Raw genomic sequence first — 27,055 nt, forward strand, 5'->3', positions numbered from 1 at the left:
TAACGAAAAAAAAAAAAAAAACGAAACGGCAATTTCGACCGAAGGGAAAAGCATTGACTGCAGAAACAAGGTATAGCGTTGCGCTTGAAAATTTGGCGGATCCCACCCAGTGTGGGAATGGGTGGACCCGAAGCTTCTTCGATGTAGATGTACAGTTGCAGCGGAAAAAGATTCCCACAAGTGTCCGGTGACCGGAGCACGGAAATTGCGGTACGCGGCGCTCCTTATCCCGTGCGCACTGGTATCTAAAGTGCCACACAATTCATGTTTCAAAGAGGGGGTGCCTGGCACTTTCGTTTTCGGCTTGTTAGGGCACAACAGCGTCGCGTGCCGCAATTTAAGCGTATCTGATAATGTGTTCGGTCACTTGTGCTAATCTTTTTACGCTGCAGCTGTACGTGTTAGTTCTAAAAGAGCGGACGTTACGTGATGTTGCGTTGGTTTAGATACTATGGCCGTGCGCGTCGCCGGCACTGGAAGAATAGCGAAAGCGTTGCTACAGTATTTGAAGTCGACAGGTCTCTACGACTGTTGGTAGACTAAATGTGCACCTTCAAGTGTGGACGCAGCTATCGCTCTCTTGTCTTCCTTTCTTTCTCTCTTTTCCACGCATTTATACCATTTCCTCAGTGCAGGGTAGCAAACAGGATATTCGTCTGCTCAACCTCCCTGCATTTCCAAGCTTATCTTTCTTGATACTTTGTTACGTTAGGTAGGCGCTATGTCAGTGCCATGCATGTGATGCCATTGCGTTGAAGTAATACAAGGGGATGAATGAGGTTTACTTCTTTATTTCTCCAACCAGGTGAATGACCGTGACTACTTCACATACGCGCATACATATACTGGCGACGGCTTCCGTCACTCTGTGAATAATGTTGCTCTGTTGGTCTTGGCGTGGCGGTGTGGTAGGATTGCAAGTAGGGGTGCGTGTACGGGAAAGCAGTGTGTCGAACCGAAATCGTTTAGGGTTCGGTTCGTTTTCACGCATTTCGGTTCAGTTCGGTTCAGTTTCAGCTCCCGAGCTAAAATATTAACGGTTCGAATCGGTTTGCAGCTTCCTGAACCGGTTCATTGGGTTTCAAACGGGTTCGAAAAAAAAAAAAAATCACGTGCCTCCTGTTGAAAAACGCGCGATGCTCTTTGAGAAACATAAAGGCTAAATAAATAATGCAGCTGTGCTTCCTAGATGAAGTAGTCCAAGAGGCTGTCCACAGTTTTCTTTCGCTCTGGTGGCAATGTGTAAAACACCAGTTGTGAAACAGCCATCCGGAAGTGTAAGCGGTGGAGGTTGTTGCATGGCGTGCTCTTTTCCGAGTGAGACTTGGAATGGAAGGCCTAAGATTTTTGGCTTTTTTGACGACTTGCAAAGCCACTTGGAGGCGGATAATTTAGCAAGATCAATGTGCATTTTATAAATAGCAGAAGCCATTGTAGTATTGAGATTTGCAGACGTCTCCGCGTTGAGGCTCTGCTGTTTTTGGAAAATGCGTACGCATCGCCCTGATGCGTTTGCGTTAAATCGTTAAATCTGGCGTTAGCCAGAACTTGCTACCGCCTGGTAGCGAAAGAACTGGTCGCTAATGAGTTTTACGCAAGCGTTCGGAAGTAATATAGAATTGTTAATGACAAATTGAAAAGCGTCTTTTGATTGAAGGGGAGTAAATATTTGTTGAACAAATTCTACGCAATTTGAATTAGAGATTCATTACAGACCTTAGCGAGGCAGTCGTGCTACACTTCGCTCCGTTTGCAACGCACCGCACGAGACAGATTGTCTGCGCCAGCCAATGTATAGCGAAATGAAAACACGTGTCTATTTGCGCTCAAATTTCGCATTAGGGAGCATCGCAATCGTCGGTGAATTTTTTCGACATCACAAACGCAATTGCTCATCATACCATATTGGTGAAGCATTCATTGCATTCGGCGTTATCAGCCATTCCAATCAAGAATGAATATTGTTACGGGCCGGGGTTTGGTAAACCTTCAACAGCGTCTGCTTGGAGCTCGAACCAGGTTGGGCATCGGAGAGGGTCCGGCAGGGAAGAAGAGTCCGACGTAAAAACAAATAACACACCTTTAATACATGGTTACGGGTGAGCGGTGTGCTCCAAAGAAAAAAAAAATGTAGCTCCAATCCTGCTCAAATTCTGCGCTCGTGTAGTTCAAGCTCAGCGCTAATGCAGTTCCACTAACGTGAAACCTGGGTAAGTGCGAAGCAGAGATGCACCGGCGTTGCCCTTTTGTTATTTTTGTGCTATTCTTGCACAAGTGAGGAGGAATCTAGCGCTTGTGGGGTGGTGGCGCCCTCTCTTGCGCTGCGCTGGTACCCGACTGGCGCTTCAGAAGCGATCTTGACGAGTTTCTGCTAATTAATGCGCTTAATGATTGATTATTCCAGTCTTTCAAATTATTCTGAATCTTGTTAGTTTATTTTGCACCGGCTTTGAGATCTTGGTTTTGCACGTGACAACGACGACATGACATCACATTAGACGCCGACAACCAGCCCCCCCCCCCCAAAGTGCTTCACACTTAAATCATACAAGAAGCACCTGCACGCTAGGGCAAAGCAAAAGTGTTCTCCACGTGGCAGCTTGCTGGCTTTCTTATACCCTACACCATCCGGGCATTATCCTTATCTCGTGCCCGCACTGCAGAGGACTTTGTCAGGACACGCCAGGACAAACCAGACGAAGTAGTGAAGGTGGGTGACAGTATTGAGGGTTGGTGGTCGTAGTGGGGTGCACGTCCCCAGCGGTGGTGAGTTGCCCCAAGCGGGGGCGAGCTGGCGCAAGGCGGCACGGCAGGTTTCGCACATTCCTCGGACCCACACGACCGACACCTCTGTTCATGTTGACGAGCGAGATCGTTACTCACGCCGTTTCACATGCGTTTGCATTTATTCTGGGCATGGCCGCTCAAAGTGAATCGTTGAAATATGCATTGATTTAGTGCACGTTAAGAACCCAGGCGGTCAAAATTAATCCGGAGTCTCCCATTACACCACGCCTCATAACCAAATCGAGGTCACGGCAGATAAGAACTCAGAATTTAACATTATTAGGATCGGCCCACCCACGCCTTTGATTAGATTGCCTCCAGGATCAGCTCGCGTTAAAAACAACATTAAAACCCTTGCGAGGGCAGATATGCATTGGTGTCAGGATTTGCCCGCCCAGTCACCGCCTCTGCTTACACAGTCTTCGGGGTTGGCCCAGTTTGAATGATACTAGCTGTCACCGGGATTGACCCAATTTAATCTGTGAGGAGATGGGTAGACAACCCCAGGGAGGGGGGAAATAAAACAGCATATCAAGGTGTTCATTGACAGGGTACGAAAGGATTGAGAGGTCGAACTCGGTGCGGCGGTCAGAACCCTGCGAGCAGTCAGAACTGGCCCCGTGCATAAAGCGCTGGTGATGCGCCTGACTGACCGGCACTTCTCTTCTTCGTTATATCTCATACGCTGGAGATGCGCCTGGCTAACCGGCACTTCTTCGTTACAATCGGTTTTCAAATTGGGCAGGAGCCATAGGTGGACGATTGTCAAGAAAAAGTATTTATATACAGGAAATGCAGAGAGGTCGACCTGAACTGGTTAGGTCTAGTCTGATGATGATAAGTGGTTCTTGAGGAAAGGGGAAAGGTTGACGCTATCTTCTGCAACCTTTCCCCTTTCCTCAAGAACCACTTATCATCATCAGACTAGACCTAACCAGTTCAGGTCGACCTCTCTGCATTTCCTGTATATAAATACTTTTTCTTGACAATCGTCCACCTATGGCTCCTGCCCAATTTGAAAACCGATTGTAACGAAGAAGTGCCGGTTAGCCAGGCGCATCTCCAGCGTATGAGATATAACGAAGAAGAGAAGTGCCGGTCAGTCAGGCGCATCACCAGCGCTTTATGCACGGGGCCAGTTCTGACTGCTCGCAGGGTTCTGACCGCCGCACCGAGTTCGACCTCTCAATCCTTTCGTACCCTGTCAATGAACACCTTGATATGGTACGAAAGGATTTGCTATTCTGCATTGGAGAATAGGGAAGGGGAGTGAAAGTACAGTGATTTATGATGGTAAGGAGAAGAGGAGGAGTGAATGCTTATGTACATTAGACAGCGGCCCGACTAAAGCCGCTCGTCTAGTCCCAGGCCATGCAGGAGCTTCAACAATGCTTTCGTTGTCTGCTTTGTAGTTGAAGTATCAGGGCATGGTATCAGGGCATACACACAGAAGGAATTCTGGGGTCTCCCCTTTTTCCTTCCCCCAGTGTAGGGTAGCCAACCGGGCTCAGTCCTGGTTAACCTCCCTGCCTTTCATTAAATCATTTTCTCTCTCTCTGGGGTCACAAGGAATCTCCCATCTGGGTCGATTACATGCAGGCGTCTGTGGGTGTTGTCAGTATGAGCTCCGTATATGAGTGTAACGTCCTGCATTAGTGTCTTGATCAATGAGTTAATGCAGGTCACGAGTAGGCAATCCACACTTCATCAGAGGCATTGAATGGCGATCTCGCCTCCCTGTCAGCAAGTTCATTGCCAACAACACCACTGTGGTCATGCACCCATTGTCAAAGTCACGGCCAACGTGCTGAGATGCGCTGCTGGGGACATTTATTGGTTAGCTCTATTGGCTAAATACTATGAATCACGTGGGTGATGTAGCACTGCAGTTAGCCGGGGATTGGTCCGCGTTACAAACCACGTCAAAACCCTCGCGAGGACGCATATAGTGCACTGGCATCCAGATCAGCCCAACAAGTCAGCACCTTTAATTACACTGTCTCCGGCATGGGCCCAGTTTACTACACCAGACGGCCACCCGCGCAAAGCGGTGGGAAGGACCAATTAAAGCTTCGCTTCAATGTCTTCGATTTTACAAGCGACATGCGTTTAAAAAAAAAATAGAGAAGGGGCTGGTTCAAAGGTGCGCTGGTGTTCTGTTTTTCGTCGTGCTTTCGATAATACCGATAAAGTCGGCGTTCCTAGAACCACATTTCGGTTCTGTTGAACAGGATGGAAGGAAGTGTGCTGCCCTGAGCACGCCCTTCGTACGAGACGGGAAGCACTCGGGTAGATTATTACAGGGCACATTCCAAACAACAGGGGAAGTGTCAACGGGACAGGCACAAAAAGATTACATTGTGTTGCCCGCTTGTGGTTCTAAAATTATAAAGAGAGCTCTGTCACTTTCAAGGCATAGGGCTCGTGCCATTACAAGCTCCACGCATTAATTAGGAGCGACGACGAGAGGGCAGGCAGGCGGGATAAAGGAGGGTAAATAACTAGGGCAAAAACCTGAACGAAGCAAAGCGGGTAAGAATTAAGAATGCACTCACGTCTCTCGCCCGGCCGCAGGCGTCCGACGGGGGGCACTTGATGGGGCTGCACGAGCTCGTGTTGATGCGGTCGTACAACTGCGCAAGAAGAGGGAGACAACGGGTCATCAGGACAGGCGTCACAGGCGCGCACAGAAGGAGGGAGAAAGCACTTAATGCGTCATATTTAAGCGAGGAAGCGAGACTTCCTTGTCGCGAGCAGCGCCATCTCCATCTCGAGAGCGAGACAGGGATGACGAGATCATCGCGGATATCACACGACACCGCGCGACGTGCCCGCACGCTCTTCGTTCCCATCTCTATGTTCATCTGCGCGTCTGTTTGTGAGTGTTTCGTCCGTTCGCTCTCGCCTCTGCTCACTTGCGTTCCAACACACGCTGCGTGTACCGCGAATGCACACGAACCCCGCGTCTCGGACGTGGTGGACTCCGGGGGAACTTGTGCCCCCCCTTCACCCACGCCTGCCTTTGCAAACCACCCAGCAGCCAGAAACAAAAGGCTTGCGACGTAATGCGCCAACCCCTCTATCTCGCATGCCGGCTCCCGCTCCCTCTACCCATCTCCGCCTCTAGAATATCGTATAGGGCCCGTTTTCTCCCGGCGGTGAATCCCAGGACTACGCGTGGGGAACAACACTGCCGGAAGGCGGGGGGGGGGGGGGGGGGGATTCGCAGCAGCGCTTGGCAGCACAGATCATCCGCCGGCGGGTAGCTGCTCGCGCGGAGGGCAAGAAGGAGAAGAAAACCAAGAAAGCTGCGTGGTGCCGTCCATACTCGATGAAGCGCGAGACGCGGGTGGCAAGCCCAGCGGAGGAGATTAGAAGCGCGTGCGACAAACAGGCGCTGCTGCGCGGCGAAGGCCACGGCGGCGGAAGCTGCGTCTCATCGTGCGCTGGGTTCGTCCGGAGGAGATGAGGCATGAGCGGAATACCGCGACGGAAAGGAGGGAGGGAACGGGGTGGAAGAAGGAGGGACCAGCAGCACCTTCGGCGGAATCGAACGAGGCGTTGATGAAGGGACGAGTACGGGCGGACACGGCGAACGAAACCAGAGTCGGTTATGGTATCCCGTCCACTCATTATTGCCGGCGCCCTCCGCGAGCGGATGTGGCGAGCTCTCGCGTTACGGGAGAACGCCGCGACCGGCAGGCCGTTATTTTTGTTTTATTTGCTGCTGCTCGGCGGCAGTCTATTTCTGGGCTGCAACGGACCCGGTGCCGGATGAGTCCTAGCGAGTGTGCGCCATGTTCGAGTGTCGCGCGAGCGATCCACCCAGGCAGACAATGGAAGGTCCACTAAAGAAAAAGAGATCTTCGTTTCCGTCACAGGAAGTATTCGAAATAAAGTCAGGCGAGTGCCTTTATTGGCGTTATCACGATTTATTGTGGCCGACAGCAAGCACTGCGCCTATACGGTGTACGTTTCGATGCAAAGGTCGCCGCCCGTCAAGCACGCTTAAGGATAGGCTTTCAACGAGCTACATGAATTTTTTTTCAGCACGCCGTTAATTTTCACGTTATAGGGATCAAAATGGACGACCAAGCGTTTGCCAGTATCAATACCGAAATGAAAAGAAAAATGCATGACGGGACTGCCAGTCAGCATACCGGTGCCCCCTTTCTGGATTTGTCGCCATTGTGTCACAGCGGTATTCATAAAGCGGCGGAGGTAACCTTATGATGCAGTTTCTAAATGTCCGGATGGAGCCTGACATTGGAGTGTGTTTTCTGTTTCTCTCCTCTCTATAGAGTTGCTGTAAACCATGGAATTAATAGAGTAACCGCATCCAAAACGTCATAGTCGCAAAACACAGCACAATATAGCACAGCAGCTACCAACGTGCAAATCATCAACGGTCATCTTGCTAACTGGGCAGTAGGCTAAAACACCCCATCTTTGGTCATTGGCCCAGTCTTTGTTCTATTAATGCTAGTTTTGACGTGAACTTGATTTCTTTAATTCCTGCAGCAAACGACAGCACACCGCTGGTGACACGTGACCTTTTCATAATTGGCGAACAATTTGGCCAGTGGTCTGGTTTTTCAATTCCCCCTTGGTGGCTAGGAATCCACAAAGTGCAGTTCGTAAAGTTCGATTACCACGCGTTTTAAGCGTTCAATCACTCGTATTAAGTAAGACACAAATGGTACAAGAACATCACACACAGACACCGCTTCCCAGCTCCCATCCCGCTATTTCATGACGTTCACGTTCTTCGTCTGCGCGGCTGCCTTTCAAATAGCTATGGCCCTCAATCATGAGTTGTGAAACAGATTACTGATGATATACCTTGTTTCCTTTCACTAAATTTTCTTATTATGTTTTTATTTTGTTATATTCACGTGGCATGAGCATGTACATTTATTTTACTATTTCTCTGTATTATCTGTGGGCGCGCACCGCAATGTACTCTCCCTCTCGGAGTTCGGATGTATACCGGACTGTAGAGTTCTCCAAACAGGAGGATGCTGAACCAAACCCATTTTACGACGCTTTTCAAACTCGTTATGTCGACCGTCCCTGAACCTACACCTTCTCCCAGTACTTCCCTACCGGCGTCTATCGCTGTTGTTATTTTCTTTCCTTTGACATTTTCCCACCACAGGCGTGCGTGCTTCACCCAAAGCAAGCCAATCGTGCGGAGAAGCTCGCCCGCATGCCTGTACAACTTTATGGCGCTAGAGTTACGAGTTGCTGCCCTCTTAAGATAGAGAGAGAGGAAGAGGCGGACGAAGGTCGCGGGCACACGCATAGTCCAAGGTTCGCCGGCATGGCGTCGTACACTCCAGCGAACATCGATGCCGAGAGTGTAAAACGAGGAGGAGAAGGTTGAATTAGTGGAAGGGGGGAATCCCTCCGTGGTGGTTCCCCGCGTTCTTCTGAGCGTACCGCGTCGGCCTCCGCGCCAAGTGAAGTGTCACCGAAACAGCCCAGCCCCCAGTCTCGTCTCTCAATAGTCTCGTCTCTCAACCCAACTCTCGGTCACAGAGAAGCCCTTTGAGAGTTCACCGATTGGAATCACGTCCGCGGAGAGCCGACTCGAATTGCCGGAGAGGCGCATTCGCCGAGCGTAGAGTGGACGGGCGCATTCGCATTTGCCGGTAGGACGTGATGCTGCACTTACCAGCTTTAATGACATCGAACGTTTTATTGCGATAGAAATTATATGGACACTCCAAGCGCATTTTTGCCGTCGCCGTGATGTTCCGTGTAAAGTCCAACGGCGATAAAATCGACGCCGCACTCCGTGCGTTGTGTGTGCGAGTGAAAGCTTGTGAGGGTGAGCCGGCAACCACAGCTCTCGCGCACGCTAGAGAGGAAGGCGACCGGAAGCGCATGGTCTTCGTTCCCGCGCGAGGAACGGGGAGGAGGCGACGGAGACAGGAGGGGAGGGGGGGAGGGTGCGTTCTGCTTACGCGGCTGCTGCTCACGGAGCTATCTTGAAAGCGATCCGCAACGCGGCGCGGGCTGTCGCGCGCACCGTATCTTGAAAGCGATCTCCAGACGGCTTTGACCTTTGTATGCGCTGTGCTTTCGCCGCTCTGTTTCCGTTGAAGCGATAGACCGCACGAACCTTCGCTCGCTGCGGCGGCCGCGCTCGTTGACGTCTGCGTTTTTACACTGGTTGTCTGCGGTCATCGAGTGTGATCTATTCATGTTTGCTTGCGCGCTGACACCACGCTTGTTAATTCAGTTAGTAAGCGAATGTGTCCAAATTTATGCAGGCGATAAAACTACTATGCCTGCTCCGTATAGCTCTCGACTAATTTGCTATCGCAATTGATGCTTCGCCTTTCGGGCGAAACTGCGACATTTTTTTTTTCAAAAGTCGCCCATCCTCTGCGAGCTCTCGGTTAACCGCAGATGTGCATCTGTCTGTGCAAGCTTGCACGGTTTAACTCGGCTATCTTTCACTCACTGTGGACGTTCGCTGCCGTAAATGGTATGTAGGTGGTAGTGTGGACCGTCGGTGCAGTAAACAAAGCTACGAAGCACGCTAAATTAGTAAAAAAAAAGCAAGTTGTGAAAAAACCTTTAACGATGATTGTCAATGTAACCGAATAGCGGAAGGCCTCTGGAAAGCTATTCGGTTTTTTGAATGTGTGATGCGCTGGAAGGCGTAGATTTGTTGCAGTGAGGATATTGAGGCAGGGTTTGTTGTTTCATTGCGAAATTCCGTAGAGAAGAAAGACATGAATCAGCACATCTGACGAGGTAGCATAGGTGGCTATGATAACATGTCAGCCGATTGGTCATATGTGTGTGGTCGGCGCGAGCGGCGGCGCAGAAGGCGACTGCCATCCTCCTCTTGTGGCTGCCGGGGCCCTCCTCCTGTACCCGCCACAATGGGAGAGGGCGGTGGGAGGAGAGTAGGGACGGCCTTCCCCCCGCGCTCCGCCACAGAATCTCTGAACCTTCAGATACGCCGAGGGCTCTCGCGTGACAGCACTTGCGTCTAGAAGAGCTATAATAGTTGGCGTTCGGCGACGAACCCCCGACCTGTCACTCCGGTGCGCGAGAGGACGCGCCCTTTTCATCGGCACCTTTGTATCGGCGGTGTAAGTCTGACCACCACGAAAACGGGCGGCGATAAAACCAAAGAAGGCTTCTCCCTTAAAAAAGAAAACAGAGAGAGAGAGAGAGAGAGAGAGAATACACGGCGCCAAAGTGCGAAGCGGTGAGCGATACCTATCGCAACTCCGGAAAACAGCGAAGCGTGGTTCTTCCGCTTTTCTTCGTTTCACTTTGTGTTTCAAGAGACCCAGTTCCAGAGACGTTCACGTTCCCTACTCTTATCGCCATGAAAATTTTGCGCCGATTCAATCTTTCACGTTCTCCAAGAATAATTTAATTGTGTCTTGTCGAAAATTTCTACTTTTATTTTGTTTTCGCAGCAGACGATTAGCATTAGTATGCTTCGAATACAACGCCGCACATCGTCTAATCGCATTACACGCACAAAGATTTACTTATAGCGCGTGTCATATTGCTTCAGTGGGGTATAGCGTTTGCTACATTGCCCTTACAACTCAGAGCACCTGGATTCGGTTCCTGTGGTCACTGCGACAGCGATTCGTCTTTTGCATTTAAAAAGTATGCCGCGTCCGACAATGTACATTATGGCGCAGATATATTTATTTTTATCCCGTGACGTGTTGCCTCAGTGGCGTATACAGCGGTTGCGACATTGCGATTCCAACAGACCGAGCCTGTGATCGGTTCCCGTACCTACCAACCATGATCTTGTCTCGTCTTTCGTATTTTAAACGTGTGCCACACCCGACGACCTCAGTTACGCCCCGTCAACAACAACAACAAAGGACGACAAAGAAAGACAAGCTTGAAGAAGTAGAAGGAGGTGGGGAGTTATCGCGCTCGAAGAACTGCGAACGAAGCCAGCGATGACTTCCTGAGCGATTGCGGGCAGGAGGGCACATTAGCGTCGAGTTAAACTTTTCTCTCAGTAACCAGCGCAATGAAATAGTAAAAATGGGCGTCAAGGGAGATTCCGAAGATGTTTTCTTTCTTTTACTTTCAAGAAACCTGCTTTTTTTTTATTTCTGCTCTGACCAAAGTTAAGATCGAAAATTCATTTAGGCTACGCCGCCATTACATCTTACCCATCATCCGATGAGAGAAAAAGAAAAAAAGGACTCTAACGATGAAAGCCTAGGTCTCCATTTCCGGATTGAAAAAAAATATTGCAGATAAAGTGGTCTCTTACTGAAAATGCGCTCCGTCCTTTCAATGGGGACCGATACCAAAGAATGACCTCAGTGGTCCATTTCAATCTCCCACGTTTACTCCGCCCCCCCCCCCCCCCCCCCATAAATAAAAACTGTCGAAAGTAAAAAAAACACACACACACACACATAACTGTAAAGGAACTAAGTTTGTTCTTCTATTCCTTCTAATTATAAATACACTGGTACAATGAGACCGACAATAACCATATTACACAATTTCTGAGCTCTAGAGGAATAAATAAAATAAAACAATAATTAGAAAACTTGGAGGACGCTTAAGCTTCGCCTTTAAGAGTGGAACGCGATAGCGTTATCTGGCCTCGTTAGCATCGCATTTTTCTTTATGAGTAGGCTTCACTGCAACACATAACGTGGGAAAGCCAGCTTACAAAGCCCAAGCTTACACCGATCCTCTTAAGGTCGGCTTCCCTTTAAAACAAAATGCATTGCTGGGAAGACATTTTTACAGGGGCGATATAAGTTGTCATATCAAAATGTGAAGGCCCAAGGGCCTTTTTTATTTTATTAATTGTTCCCTGTTGCCCCGAGGCGCGCGCGTGTCCAAAATTTGGAGGACGCTTTAGCATTCAAAGATCCCTGAATGCTTGTCAGGCTTCCCGGCAACTGCAGCTTTCTTTTTTCACCACTTTCGCCTCTGCGCGCCGTACCGTTTTACGCTGCCGAGGAGGCGAGCGCCATCTGGATGGGGTTTTCGCAAGTAACCTACCCGAACGCGCCGCTGTTATGGTAGAAATGCTGGAAAAGGGGTTTGTGTTTGAGTTTCCTCTTAATAGAATTAAGCTTTCTCGTACATTCAAATTACAATCCGACGCTATCATTTTTGTAGGTTGTAGTTCAGTCATTCATTACGATTTTTCTGACGGATTTTACTTTGAGAAATTCAATTTTTGTTCACTAACGCTTTGCGCCACGTGGAAGGCCTGTATTGTCGGCATGGTTCCTGGTGAATTTCACCACCACGGACGCCGATGCCTACGCCGACGCCGATGCCTACGCCAACGCCGGATTTTTTGCGACACGGGGCCCTTAATGCTATCACGTTAAATGTGACCGTACATGAGTGCCGTAGTAAAGTGTCGTAGATTTAGCCATGGTGTCATACGACAAGGAAAAGTACCACGACATACAAAGCTCTTCGTACGGCATTGTGGAGCTCGCGCAAAGGCAACGAATTACGTTTTTTTGCTCGTACAGCCGGTATACGACAACAGAGGGCGGCTAAAGCATTCAAATTTCGTATGCTTAGGTTTCCATATGTCTCTGACGGAGGCGATCGACGTGGATTTCGTATCGATTTCGCGAGATATAGATAAAAAAATGTGGTTGATCCCTCTTATATAGGAATCGGTATAGAACACGAAAGTGAAACGTGTCTTCACAGAAGTAGTGTAATGTTTATTGCACATTGATATATAATGTCTATTGGTGTTTTGTGGCTAAAGCGCCCTTAGGCGTTGATGCACCCACGCTGACGCCTGGTGGCACGTCTCCTCCATCACGACTACCAACGTCGATGACCATGAGCAACCGTCGTGCATATGGAAGCTGCACTACGCTGCACACGCTAGCACAATGCGAAAGACGAAGCACGTAACTGACACACTAATACAACGCGCAAGACAAAGCACGTAACTGAATCGTCACCGAGTCAAATCAGCGCGTACAGCGCGTCGTAATTGCAGCCTCCGCGATCAACTTCAGAAACATTTTCAGAGCTAATTGCGGAGGCCACGCTCCGCTGTGCTGAGTACGGTGAACGCCACCTGGCGTTGGTAGTGCTTCTTGATGCCAGCGTCCCTTCGAATGCTGGCATCGAGGCGTCGTAGTGCTGAGACCACCGAAGCGTTCACTGTCGGTGCGCGTTAGTGTCATAATGCAGTACTTCTCTTTTCTGCTCGTAGGCGGCGGCACCGCCCCGAGCAAGAGCGCGGGTACACGGAGGAGTGTTAGATATATAAGGCGCGTCTGTGTAGCTCTCTTCAAATGCGTTTGTGGCGCAATGGGTTAAACGCTCGGCGATCTATCGTCGCGGACCGAGAGGTCGTGGGTTCGATTTCCAGATTTTGCATGTTTGTGGAACTTTTTCTTCTGGTTTCTTTCTTTGTATTATGTTCGTGTACATTGTAAGCTGACGTATTTCCGTGACGGAAATACGTCAGTGAAGTCTTGGTGGACCCCGGCATAAAACACTTTCGTGTTAAAAAAAAAGACGTAAAGGAAAGACAGGGAGGATAACCAGAGATTATCTCCGGTTGGCTACCCTGTACCGGGGGAGGGGTAAAGGGATTCGACAGGAGAGAGAGAAAAAAATAAGTATAAAAAAGGGGAGAAAAGGAAAGAAAAGAAAATCACACACCGCACCTCCGCGCGAGAAAATGCGGAATATCTATCGAATATTGAAATAGCAGATGAGAATGTCTCAGTGTGATTGATCGGCGTTTCTCACGAATTTATGCATAGCTGCGTTAAACTGCACTAGACTTCTGTGAGTGATCTTTCATAGGCTCCCTCTCCCACGCTATTATTTCGCACAATTAAAGCTTCACTCGCAGCTGCAAGCTTTCACTATTGAGCCGTACACCGTTGTACTTTAGAATTATTTAGGTGATACATCACGTACTTTCGGATCTTGCCACTTTGAGTACCCCTGAAGACACTGGTGTCCATCGTACATTGTGTGCATCTCACAAGGAAAGGAATAACAAAAAATAGAAGATAATGCTCAGAGTCAACACATTGATCGACTGATTCCTTTGCCCGCTCATCTGCCGGTTCTCTCGTTCGATATTTTGTTCGCTTCAGTAGTTTGTGCAGTGTTAAGTTTACACGTTCCTTCGCTCATTCTTTTGTCCGCTCCTTAGCTGGCTTATCCGTTCATTAGTCTAGTTCTTCTCGTTTGCTTATTCGCTCGCCAGTTTGACAGTTAACGCGCTCATCCGTTCACTTCTTCCTTTCGGCTCGCTCGCTGTAGTTCTCTCGACCGAGTGCTTGCCCGCCCACTCGCTTATTCCCTCTCCCCATCCTCACTCGCTCACTCGCCACCACGGTGTAAGAATAAGCAAGAGAGGTGCTGACACTCTCCCCACAACGCGCGGGAAAGCACCACCCGCTCGCGTCCAGATTATGTTCGCCTCGGTTACAGCTTGGTCGGCGCCGTCGTAGAGGGCGCTGCGGAGTGCGGTCCCAGCCTCGGCGGCAAGGCCCGAGCTGCCTCTGATTCGTCTTCCGGCTTGCATGTACGGCCACGCTGTTTTGAAGGCACGCTTTTTGTTCGCGTGCGTTTCATGAGCTTGTGCTTGAGTATACTGTCGGCACGGGCCCTCGACAAAAGTGGCAGCGGCCTTCTGAGGGGCGTTTGAAATGGCTAGAAAGTGCTTCGTTCCGAACTGCAATCCTGGATACCAGACTTGTGCGGAGCGTGTGCCTATATTCAAAGCGCCATCCGACAGCGGTCGTCTAGAGCAGTGGCGCCGTGCAAATCTGAGGGCAGACCGAACTCTAATGCCTGGCATTTTTCAGAGGATACGATGTATCGATGGCATATTACGCGGAGCTCGATAAAAGGGTTCCCACCTTATTTCCGAACTGTCCAAAGAACCTCACACGGTCAAATAAACCTCGAAAGCCGCTGCGGAAGAGATAACCTCCCGTGTGCCACAGAAGTTTGTGCAAATTTTGCTGCATGGGCAAGATATTTACTGGGTGGCTTAACTATCATGCACCAAGATTTAAAATATGCAAATGCCACGTAGCTGGACAGAACCAAGGTAATGTTGTCTGCCGTCACTTGGGGATACTCAGAATATATATTTTTTTCATTCGGCCTAATTACATAATTATTTTCACAATTGAACAATCAACTTTTCTAATGCTAAAATTGGATAGAAAGTGTGAACGAGAGAATTGTACAGCAACATGTAAAACTGCCGATACAGCTTTCTGTTGCTCAATACGTGATACATAAAAGTGTTATCCTAGCGTGAAAGAAACCCGCGAACACACGCACAATTACCGCGCGACTGGCCGCTCGAGGCACTTTGCGTGTATTCGCGGGCTTCTTTCACGCTCGGGTAAACACTTCTACGTAGCGCGTATTGAGCTGTATCGGGAGTCTTTCATGTTGCTCTACAATTTTCTCATTGACACTTTTAATCTAACTATAATATTTGAGAAGTGGATAAATAATTAAGACTAATTATGTAATTAGGCGGAATGTAAAAAAAATAACCTGGGTATCTCCAAGCGACGGCAACAACATTACTATGATTCTGTCGAGGTACAGCCGCGTCCACGTCTGTGTAGAGCGCGCGAGCAGCCGGCCTTGCTCTGCGGGGCGACGCCTTGCGGCAGTTACGGAGCCTGAAGAGGTGTGCCAAAGAGCATGCGCGGCCTAACAGACATGCAGATCGGCGCACGCTGCTTTAAACCAGAAATTATGTTGGTAAGCGCACTTGTTTTGCCGGTTGTGCGCATTACCCGAGGGCGCCGTCTTACTACGCACGATGGCAAGGGAATTGCGCACGTGAGTGATAACGCGTGCGATTCTGTCACGGCACCTGATATGGAAAACTATGTCTTCACCCATCCCAGATAATGTCATCGGCCAATGAAATGACAACATCGCAGGCGCTCTGTCTATATTAGACACAGAAATATCAAACTGATCCAACGAAGCGATCGTTGCTGCTCTAATGGCTATGGTATTGAGCATAATGCAGTTTTCTCCAAAAAACGGCAAGGGATCGAGCCACAGAAAGACGGGGATTCTAAGAATTCCGCAGCGGCCTAACAAGGGAAACCTCAGGAAGGAGGCAAAGTTTCAACCACAAGGCCCCATGTGGAAACGCTCCCCGTAGGCTGAAGCTTCTCTTCTTCGGCAACGGCTGATCACGCCACGTCCTGTAATAATTACTGTTGAGCCAAAATACAAAATAACGCATTATCTATAAGCGCCAAGCGCTGCAGAAGACGGCATCCAAAAATTAACGCCTCGGTTTTCTTTTTACACCGCTGTTGGCGTTATAATTTTTTCGTATCACCGCCTAATTGGAACGGCCAGAAAGCCCTCATATTTTGTTGTGAGAGTCGGGCGCGTGTTATCAGCTAAAACGCTTAATCTTTTGGCATGGAGATACCGAGAGCGCCATGAGGAAGCGTGCATATTCGGTTAAACAACGGCCCTTTTCAACGTTGCCACTCGTGCAATGCAGGTCTGCATGTATATTAGGCCGCGCATGCTCCTGGGCACAGTGCGTCAGATCCCGCAACTGCCGCACGGTGTCGCCCCGCAGAGCAAGGCCGTATGCTCGCGCGCTCTACACAGACGTGGACGCGGCTGTACGTGACATTTGCGTATTTTTTGAAATCTTTGTGGACCCTGTATAATACTGCTGTTTGCTGTGCAAATGGGTGCCTGATTTTCGAATTTGTTCCATCTTGGCTACTGATTTTTTCACAATGCGCGTGTGGTGTATATTACACGCTTGCATGTTTTTATTCAACATTTTTCCCATTGTGGGAGTGTATGAAAGCGTAGGCTTCTGGGACGGTTATCCCGTATTAAAATTATCGAGCTGCTTCATGCACAATTTTTTTCGTGTTGTGTCTTTGCAAAAAAGAAAAAAAAAGGTCTGTGGGATTATTATGTGGTAGGTGTAAGTGTATTTGTGGACAGGCTGTAGCACGCATTGTCAAACACGCTTACATTGGCACATTCTCACATGCAATTTAATAAAAAAGAAAGTCACCTCTTTTTTTAGATCTTGCAAGAGCCACTCAGTCCTCAATGGACGAAAGCCAAATGAATAATATACACGGTATATGTTAAGTGGAATTGCAATAAAAAAGGCATTTGCTCAGGTTTTCATCAGTAAACTGTATAAGTGATGTTGTAATCCAAGATAAGACGCCTGCCTTCGTCCAGCCTAATAAATTCCCATTTGAAAGAGTTTCTACATAGCTGACGTGCATTCTCATCATAAGTTTTAGCCATGCTCCTTGCTCTAGTGCGTTGCATATCGCAAGCTTGCGCCGTTTCATTTCTTAATTCATACCGCGGCCACACTGAATGCGCGCAACGATGCTTGAATGGTTTTTAGAGTGTGAATGGAAGCAGCGATAAGCATGAAAAACAACAGTTTCTGGTGCAGTCACTATTTTCATCTGATCGAGGTGTAGCACGCAGGCCCATGTTTTTTTTTTTAATGCTTGGATGAACACTAGACCAGACGGAACAAATTGTGCGCGCGAGCGGAACTTGAGTGGGCTTTGAGTGCTGCCCGATCGATCCGTGTTCACGTCATTCACGCCCTGCGTAAGATACCTTCATGTTAGCGAAGCATTAAGCCTGGTACACTTATCACCGTAACCTGAAATAACGAATTCCTGCGCGCTTTGAGTTTTACTCACTCCACTATGAACGAAAATTTAGGGGAGGCCGAGCAATGTCAAGCCGCCGGCGCCGCTGAGCTGGGACCGCTGACAGCGGCGCCATCTATCTGCTCGCAGCAGAGCTACTCGGTGCGCCCGCGCGCTGCCGAACATAATCTGGACGCTCGCTAGCGCACAGTGTCAACACCTAAATGTTCTTACACCGTGCTCGCCACTCACTCCGGCTCCACTAAACGATGCCGGCAATTCTCGTCGCAGAGCTATATCCATTAGAATGAACTGCTACATAGCCGGATAAGTAACAAAGGAAACGCAAGAACATAGCCTGCCAGGTGAATAGACATAATTGCCGCAGATGTAAACATAAAATAAGCAACGCCTCTAATTGCAAACTGCTTAACGAAACGGAGAAATTTCCCAGCTGCACGCGACTGAACGCACGGAAACGCGAGACCAAGGTTTTAAGAGAGAGAGAGAGAGAAATAGAAGAGAGGAAAGGCAGGGAGGTTAACAAGACGCACGTCCGGTTTGCTACCCTGCACTGGGGAAAGGGGTATAGGGATGAAAAGAGAGAGAAAGGAAATAGAGAGAGCACAGTTTCGCGCACATTTGACACTTCGCACGAAGTCTACAGACGGTCGCCAAGACCTGTCGACTTGAGGTAGTGCAACAAGGCTTTCGTGGGTTTCTGTGCCATCGACGCATACGGCCATGGTCCAAGGATCTTCATTTCCGAAAATGGTCGAGAATCCAGCCGGTTCAATGGTGTCCGGAGAGCTTCACGCTCGACGTCGAACTGGGGACAGAGACATAAGACATGTTCAATTGTTTCTCTGGTTCCACAAGAGTCACACATGGGCGTATCCCCCATTCCAATGCGGAACGAGTAGGCCTTTGTAAATGCCACACCGAGCCAGAGGCGGCACAGTACTGTCGCCTCAGAGCGGGAAATGTTTGATGGCATTTGAAGCCTCATGGATGGGTCAATTTTATGGAGATGGCACTTCGGGTTAAGAGAAGACCAATATTTGTGTGTCATAGCTTTAGCCACGAAAAGAAGTTTTCCTGCAGCGTCGGTCCTGGATAAGGGGATTGGGACTGGTCGGCCTTCCAGATGAGCAGACCGGGCGGCTTCGTCGGCGACGTCATTACCAGCAATGCTGGTATGTCCCGGTAGCCACTGAAATATAATTTCATGCCCTCTAGCGATAGCTTGATGGTGGTCTTCTCTTATCTCATATACCAGCTGCTCATGAGTCCTGTGATAAATGGCAAAATGCAGACTCTGAAGTGCTGCCTTAGAATCACAAAATATGACCCATTTCTGAGGTGTCTCTTGCAGGAGGTATTGTACAGCAGCACGCAGGGCAGCAAGCTCTGCCGCCGTTGATGTTGTGACGTGTGACAGTTTGAACTTGAGTGTGGTTTTCGTAGCCGGAATGACAACGGCACCTGAAGAACTGGTAGATGAGACGGAACCATCGGTATAGATGTGTATTCGGTCCCAGTATGTCTCATTCATTAATAACAGCGTCATCTGTTGCAGAGCTATTCTTGGGTGATTGGCCTTCTTCTTTACGCCCGGAATACTTAGGCGCACCTGCGGCTGTTGCAGGCACCACAAGGGTGAAGGCCTTGCTGCTGGGGTGTATCCTGATGGAAGGTAATCTTGATTGGTGACGATAACTTCAGAAAACGTGGAACGAGGTGTCTGCGAAGGCAAAAACGCCAAGTGATGATCGGGGACGCGGGAAAGATGACGGATATGCGCCCTCAGACAATCCACTGCAACGTATGTTTGGATCGGATGATCTTTGGCGAGGACGATTGTTGCAGGTGTTGACGCACCGCGAGGAAGTCCTAAGCAAGTGCGCAATGCTTGGCCCTGTAAGCTCTCCAACGAGCGAACATTTGACTTGCACGTATTGGACAACACTGGAAGGCTGTAGCGTAGGTATCCTAGAAATAGAGCTCTGTACAACTGAAGCATGGAGCGTACAGATGTGCCCCATGTTTTCCCGCACATGAATCTCAGTACCTGGGCAATCGACGACAATTTTTTCTTCAGGTACGTGCAATGAGGGCTCCAGGAAAGATTGCGGTCGATTATTACGCCAGAAATCGATGGGTCTTTCCGTACGCAATAGTGTGTCCATTAATAGAAACTGGGTATGGCGTCATAAGTTTTCGAGTGAATGCCACCAATGCACATTTCTCGGTTGATACAGTCAAGCCTTGTGCTTGAAGATATGCTGATGTCAAGGTTGCTGCCCGTTGCAAACGCGCACGCACCTGAGGCCGAGTAACTGCAGAAGTCCAAAGGCAGATGTCATCTGCGTATATATATCGAGAGCAGATTGTCTTAGGTAAAATGTCAGCTAGTCCAATGAGTGTCACATTGAACAACGTCGGACTCAATACTCCTCCCTGAGGCACGCCGCAGCACGTGTAATGTTCAGCTGTGGGGCCGTCTTCTGTTTGCACAAAAAACGACCGGCGAGTTATGTAGTCGGATAACCAACGAAGCATGCGGCCGTCGATTCCAATAGTCTCCAGGGAGGTGACGATGGCTTCATGTGCAACGTTGTCATACGCGACTTTCACGTCGAGAAAGAGCGCAACTGATATGCGCTTATGGCTTTTCTCCTGCTGCACAAATGTCGTGAGGTCAATGACGCTGTCCATTGAAGAACGACCCCTACGAAAGCCTGCCATGGAAGCGGGGTAGATATTGTAACGCTCGAGATACCATTCTAGACGTGCTCTTTCCATAACCTTGCCCATGCAGCTGGCAAGAGCAATAGGGCGATATGCCGCCAAGTCCAACGGAGATTTTCCAGGCTTTAGTAATGGTACCAGCCGACTTAACTTCCATTGTCGGGGAACTGTACCTCTATGCCATGAGTTGTTAAAGCTGTTCAGAAGCGCTCTTCTTGCCTCTTGTCCAAGGTGTCCCAGGGCAGAATAGGTGACGCCGTCAGGGCCTGGAGAGGATGATCGTTTAGAGACTGCCAGGGCAGCCTCGAGTTCTTCCATGGTAAATGACACGTCCATTTCCGGTACCTTAGCCGCTGGGAGGTCACTTACATCAACGTTGATGTTGACAGGCTCGCCAGTGACTCTCGCACAGAATTCCTCCGCCACACCAAGCTCTGTTTGGCCAAGATGGAGGGCCAAAGCTGCAAATGGGTGTCGTTGTTGTGGGGATGAACGAAGACCACGTACTGTCCTCCAGATATGTGAAAGCGGCTTGCGAGGGTCCAGTGACTCACAGAATGTCTTCCATCGTTCTCTCTCTAGTTTGTCTATGCGACGCTGAATTTTCTTCTGAATGCGACGTGCGTCTCTCAGATCATAAATTGATTTAGTGCGTCTGTATCGTCGTTCTGCACGCCGTCGAATCGCACGAAGTCTTTCAAGTTCAATGTCGAAATCCGTTCGGCTTGATGACAATGATGATGAACACTTGGAAACTTTAAGTGCTTCTGCGATGGTGTCGGCGATGTCGCCGGCGAAATCTCCCCCTCATGCTTCTTCCATAAGCGACGTAAACATAGTCCAGTCAGTGCTCTTCAAGATACCCCGAGAGAAAGACCGAGTGAGTCCATTAATCGTTAGGTATGTGGGAATGTGATCACTCCCATGAGTCTCGATGTCGCAAAACCATTTAACATGTGATGTGAAGTTCCGTGACACCAAAGTCAAGTCCAGGCAGCTGCTATACGTAGGACCCCATAGATACGTCGGGCTACCATCGTTCATGATGCAGAGGTCATAATCAGAGGCAAACGACGCCTTCCCGTGGAGTTTATCTTGGTGCTTCCCCAAAGCAAGTGGTGCGCATTGAAGTCCCCAGTGATGACCCAGGGGCCATCAGTTTCCTTTAATATGTATTTCAGTCTTTCAGGGTCAAACCGCCTTGATGGGGTGATGTAACAACCAATAACAGTAAATGCCATTTTGTTTTGCATTTAAAACCAAGGTTTTAAATGCGGAAGCATTTCTATGCCTATACCAAACGAGGAAACCGGCCCGTCTGCCACGTAAGACGATCACTTCAAAGGCAGGGCTCGCAGCAGCGAGCGAATTGACCTTTGTGCTGCCTCTCGATTCAACGCGAACTAAGCGGCGAGAACACAGTGCGCACGAAACTATCAGCACTCTGCGCACTCTGTCCCCCATCGCAGATCGCTTTCAAGATAGGGCCCGCGCGGCCGCACCATACGCAGCCGGTGCCACAGTATGGTTGATCACGGTTCGTAATGGTTCGATGCGGGCGGATAAGGCGCTAAATAGCGATAACGGCTTATAATGATAGGAACGTCATCAGCCCACCTGGCTTCGCCACCTGCAGTAGTTTGCTTGCTTCAACAATTCACCTTGCGTCGCCGTCCGCAGCAGTTCGTGTCGCCACAGCGCTGTCGTTTATACTGGTCGGATCCAGTTTCATAACATGGTAATAACACCGCCACAACGGCAAAACGCTTACGCATGCTTAAACAACTGCCAGAGGAGTTCCCGCGTGAATTTTTTTTTAAAAAGCTAACGAACGTGCGAAGAGAAAGAAAACAGCCAGAGGCCAAAGAGGCGACATGCCTAATTTTAGCAAGATAGAGAGAGAGAGAGAGAGAAAGAAGAGAGAGGCGGGCGCGAAAGATATATAAGGAAGCGTCCAGCTATATACATGGCGGCGGAGAGAACTAGCTTCGCAACTCTTTCGCGTAACCTGCGTTGTTTTGCTTTCCCGGTGTTGGTGATGGATCAATCCGGTGCTTCGAGAAGGCAACAATATAAACAGAGAGTACAAATGCAAGACAAACTGCGCTACCTGGTCCATCGGATCGCAGAGAGCCGCGACGCATGCATTCGCGGCATCTTGTATACCTATATGCGCAATAAATGCATAGCGTACACCGTACCGATGGAACTCCCGGAGGGGCTGTTGCTCTCCATTTAGCGCGTCGTCGGCGCTCGCGTGCTCTTGTTTTTCCACCAGATGCGAGGCGAGTCGAAGCTTCCTCGGCGCGCACCGCGACGCTGGTGCCCCTGTTGGTAGGCCTTCGCCACGATACACAAACAGCCCTCGAACACGGCGGTTCAGCAAGGCGTAACGTACCGTGGCGGGGACGAAAGTTGGCGAGTTGTCGCGCTCGCTCGCAGTGAATATTAATTAGAGCGCGCGCGTTCTGCAGGTAAAATGTATACACCCTCGCATGCCCGCGCAGTGTACCTTGGGTTCTCATGAGAAATAACCGCGAACAGAGAGAGAGAGAGAGAGAAAGGCAACACGAAGTACCCGCACGACCTCCAGTGGGGTTCTCTATGCTGCACCTCGTACTATGCCTGAGTTCTAGCTATAAGTGAAAACATTTTTGCGAAGTTACCTAAATGAAACGGCGTTTCATATATTGTTACCTATTTGCTTTTTAAGTACACGCAATATATGTGCGTAGGTGCGTTCCAGTGATGTCCCACATGCATACTTAACCATGGTTCCAGGCATTAGCTCTGTATGGTGGCACGTACCACACAGGTATGCGGAAAAAATATTTCGGATAACAGATGGATGGAAGTGGAACATTGTTCCGGATTAAAATGGTAGTTTCACTGGAGCATAGTTACAAATATTTATCATATGTACTGAAAAAAGTAAAAAAAAAAACAACCTATATGCCGGTTCACATATTTTGTGATTTTATGTAAACGCCCTTGAATTTACGTAAGTGAAACAAATTTCAAAAATTTTGCGCTCACAGCTGGAACGTAAAAAATTAAATTATGGGGTTTTACGTGCCAAAACCACTATATGATTATGAGGCACGCCGTAGTGGGGGACTCCGGAAACTTGGACCACGTGGGGTTCTTTAACGTGCACCTAAATCTAAGTACACGGGTGTTTTCGCATTTCGCCCCCATCGAAATGTGGCCGCCGTGGCCGGGATTCAATGCCGCGACCGCAATGTCGTGTTCAGCAGTCCAACACCATAGCCACTGAGCAGCCACGGCGGGTTGCTGGAACGTAAGTGGAACAAAATTAAGCTTGTGGAAACGCGTTGTATTTCCATATCATCGTGTTTCGCGTTCTGAAGGCCTTCAGCATCTGGTATAGTGCCAGAACTGTGCGCGCATAGGAATACAAACGTACTCCGAAAAAACTTTCCCGAGCACGAAATCTGAGAAAAAAAAAAAGAAAAAAAAATTCGTCGCACGCAATACACCACCCTCCGAATCAACACTGCACTGTACAAGCCTCACATTCATTGCTTACAAAAATCCCAGGCTAAACGCCAAAGCGGTGCATAAACGTATCTTTCTCGCAAATTCCAGATATGTTTATCATTCAGTATCAATCACTCAACCAGAGACCGCGGACCACCTACAGCGAGCAGAATCTCTTAGAAGTATACGACGACATAATTCGAAGGAGGAAAATAAAAATAAAATGTACCCCGCAGAAAACACATAAAAAATAATTACGTCGGAATTCATGTCAAGATGCGTATCGACAGTAATGCGAACAGCGATCGACCAATGCAACGGCAGATCATATTGCTGAAGCGACGTTTATTCAACATGAATAGTGCTCACTCTGAGACCCGTTGCTTCGGCTATACGCCATATCTGCGACTATGACGGTCCGTTAACGAGATCATAGGCAAACGCTTCGTTTTACGCTGCAGCTATCTGTGGTTCAAGTCACACACACTCTCTCTCTCTCTCTCACACACACACTGGTCACGGCATTCCATTAAGAAAACCAAAACATAAAGACAAGAGTGACCCTTTTCATTTCTGTCGAGCCTTCAAAAGGCGAAGACGCTGTGTCCAACGTCGTTGAGCTTTCCCTGAGAACGACGAGCAGGCGTTGAGGCGCGCTGGCCAACGGTCCTCCGCGCGAGCAGCCGAAAGCTCTCTCTCTCTCTCTCTCTCTGCGTCCGCGCACAAAGCGAGCCACTTTCTCGCTCGTTTCTCCCTGATTTCGTCAGGGTTTGAGCGGGACTCCAAGACCCGCCTGGGCTATAAGTCACTGCAGTTGAATCACGAGATGGCCCCACCGCGTGTGTCTTTCCGGCATAGACATAAGAGAAGACCAGAGGTTGTCGACGAGAGAGCGCTTCTGGCTGCAAGCCAGCCAAAATGGCGGGAAAAAAAAGAAACAGCGCGCCGCTCCATGTAGCGGCGCACTCGCGGAAACTTGACAGGAGATGTAGTGCGCGGATTCGTCCGCGTTGTAGCAGTCGTTTCGAAAACACGGCGCAACCACGCGCACAAAAAGTGCCCCATATAGCTTCGCCCACGACTTTCACTCGCTTCTGGAGCACCGAATACGTACATACTATATACATTCGCATATGCGTAATACATACGCCGCAAGCAGCTCGCTTTCTTCCATCTTTGCGGCGAACGACGAGGCCTTTTCTTCTAAGTGCGTCGTCATCGTCGTCGTCAAGACTCGGACGAGTGAGAGAGCCTGGACAACCCTGCGCGAATGCGTATATATATATATATATATATATATATATATATATATATATATATATATCGCGCGAATTCCCTCGAGAGCTTGCGTCCTTTCTCGCGAGAGCCCCCCCCCCCCCCCCCCTCTCTCTCCTTTGACGCATGCGTGGGCACAAACACGACACGGAAGACGATCGCCTACGCTTCAAGCGAACGTAAAGCAAGAGAGATGGTGCGGAGCGAATGTATGCGTAGCGCAGCTACGCCAGCCACCGCACGGCTGCTACATGTCAAGGATTTTATTAGCATCGCCCCCCTCGGGCAGTGAAATCCGGGAGAGACTCGAGAGACGTTCTCGGGCGAGAGAAAGAACGACGTTCTTCGCCACCGCACAGCCGGAAGAGAGAGAGGGGGAAAAAAAACGGGAAGTGCGGAAGCAGGGCGAGGGGTGAGCTTAGTTCGTCGCTCGCACGACACTGACGCCGCCAACACGCCTCTTTAGTGTACTACCTCCCTTTGCTGAAACTCTCCCGCCGTGTTTACGGCAGTGAGCTCGGCTCTAACGAGTGTGAACGACGCAGCTTCTTCGTTCGAATTACGCTGACACTTTAGGAGGAGGGCGGCGCGAACGCTCGGGCGGAATTTCGAGAGAGAAAAGTCTCCTTATTGAGATCCTTCCTGCGAATGCCGCGTGAAGGGTGGCCCGCTCCTTTGAAGACGGCCGCGCAAGGACGCTGTGGGGATGATGTGGAGTTACGGAGCGACCGTATAGCATATGTGCACAATGTCGGACGGAGGACGCAGGTTGCCTTCGCCGGGATGGACGAGAGGAATGAAGGAAGCGACGGATGCTGCGCGCTTCCTTTTCCTGCGTGATCTGGCTTTGTCATTTTCACATCATGTGTCCGATTGGGTGCCTTATAAGCGCAACAAAGGTGGCGGGTAGGCTACAGGTCGAAACGCTGCAGTAGTCGCCCGTTCGTCTTCAAAAATCAAGCAACACACCTCAGCAAGCAAACACGAAAGAAAGGAAGGAACATTAGAATTCCGTTGTCTTAGCTCTGAACTAAAGTTTATTCTGACGAAATAGTGCAGAATAAGCAGTAATGTAGAATAACAGCCCACTATAGCACGAGGCTTTTATTTCTCCGTTGCGCTACTTCTCAGACACTTGAAGATTAGCAATTATTAATTTTATGTTTTTGTCGATTACGCTTCGCGGTGAGTCCTGCGACACTGAGCGATTTCGCGCTGTATTTCGTAAGGTGGATGCGGCAACAGCAATAAATCGGTGCAGTCACGTCTGCAGTAATGGGCCCCATATTCTTATTTCGTCGCTGCAGCATTAACTTCTTCGTAGCCACAACAAGCGTGACGGAAGAAAGAAAGCTCGCAAGTGGCTTAAAATGGTAATAATGGATGACTTACCCCCGTATTCATAAATGCATCTTAACTTGAAGCTCACGCTCGACCTGATTTAAATGACGCCGGCCGTGAGCCCAGCAAAGGAAACGCAATGAGCGTCTTAAGCACGTTCACGCCAGGCGTCATTTGTATAAAGTGAAGTTCAAGTTAAGAAGCATTTCTGAATACGGGGGTTAATTACTAAGAAAACGTGCTGCAAATGCGTTCACACTAAAATGATCAGTGCATTTAGGTGTTGTTTGGTGTCATGTCTATATGTTTTTTTTTGTTTGCAAGCACGTGCTGGCGGACTTGATAAGAAATAAAGAAAGAGAGAGAGAGAAAGAACCAAAGAAAAAAAGAATGAATGAATGAATGAATGAATGAATGAATGAATGAATGAATGAATGAATGAATGAATGATGACTATAGCCCACGCAGAATGGAAGCGCGAAAAAACAATGCGAAACATCAAAAATTCGATTTGTTTATTCAATTCTAGGGTTTTAGTCGCCCAAACCACGATATGATCATGAGGCACTCCGTAAGGGGGGGGGGGGGGGCGGTACTCCGGATTAAATGTGAATACGTGGGTTTCTTTAACGTGCACCCAATGCACGGTCCACTGCCCTTTTTTTTGCATTTCGCCCCCATCAAAATGAGCCCGCACCGGCTGGGATTTGATCCCACGCCCT

At 49.1% G+C, this 27,055-nt stretch overlaps 1 protein-coding gene across 7 annotated transcripts in view; it reads right to left on the reverse strand.

Moving 5' to 3' along the window:
- LOC119441717 (peripheral plasma membrane protein CASK) overlaps nucleotides 1-27,055 on the reverse strand; it is a 790,490-nt gene that overhangs the window by 185,762 nt on the left and 577,673 nt on the right. For 3 of the 7 annotated variants that reach the window (XM_049661552.1, XM_049661550.1, XM_049661549.1), the window contains exon 12: nucleotides 5,343-5,420. The exons of the other annotated variants lie outside the window; for them this stretch is intronic. In XM_049661552.1, the coding sequence (XP_049517509.1) occupies nucleotides 5,343-5,420 (78 nt within the window). The remainder of the gene's footprint in view (nucleotides 1-5,342; nucleotides 5,421-27,055) is intronic. 7 annotated transcript variants of the gene reach the window in all.

Source organism: Dermacentor silvarum, chromosome 2 (assembly GCF_013339745.2).
Source record: "Dermacentor silvarum isolate Dsil-2018 chromosome 2, BIME_Dsil_1.4, whole genome shotgun sequence".
NCBI classification, from domain to species: domain Eukaryota; kingdom Metazoa; phylum Arthropoda; class Arachnida; order Ixodida; family Ixodidae; genus Dermacentor; species Dermacentor silvarum.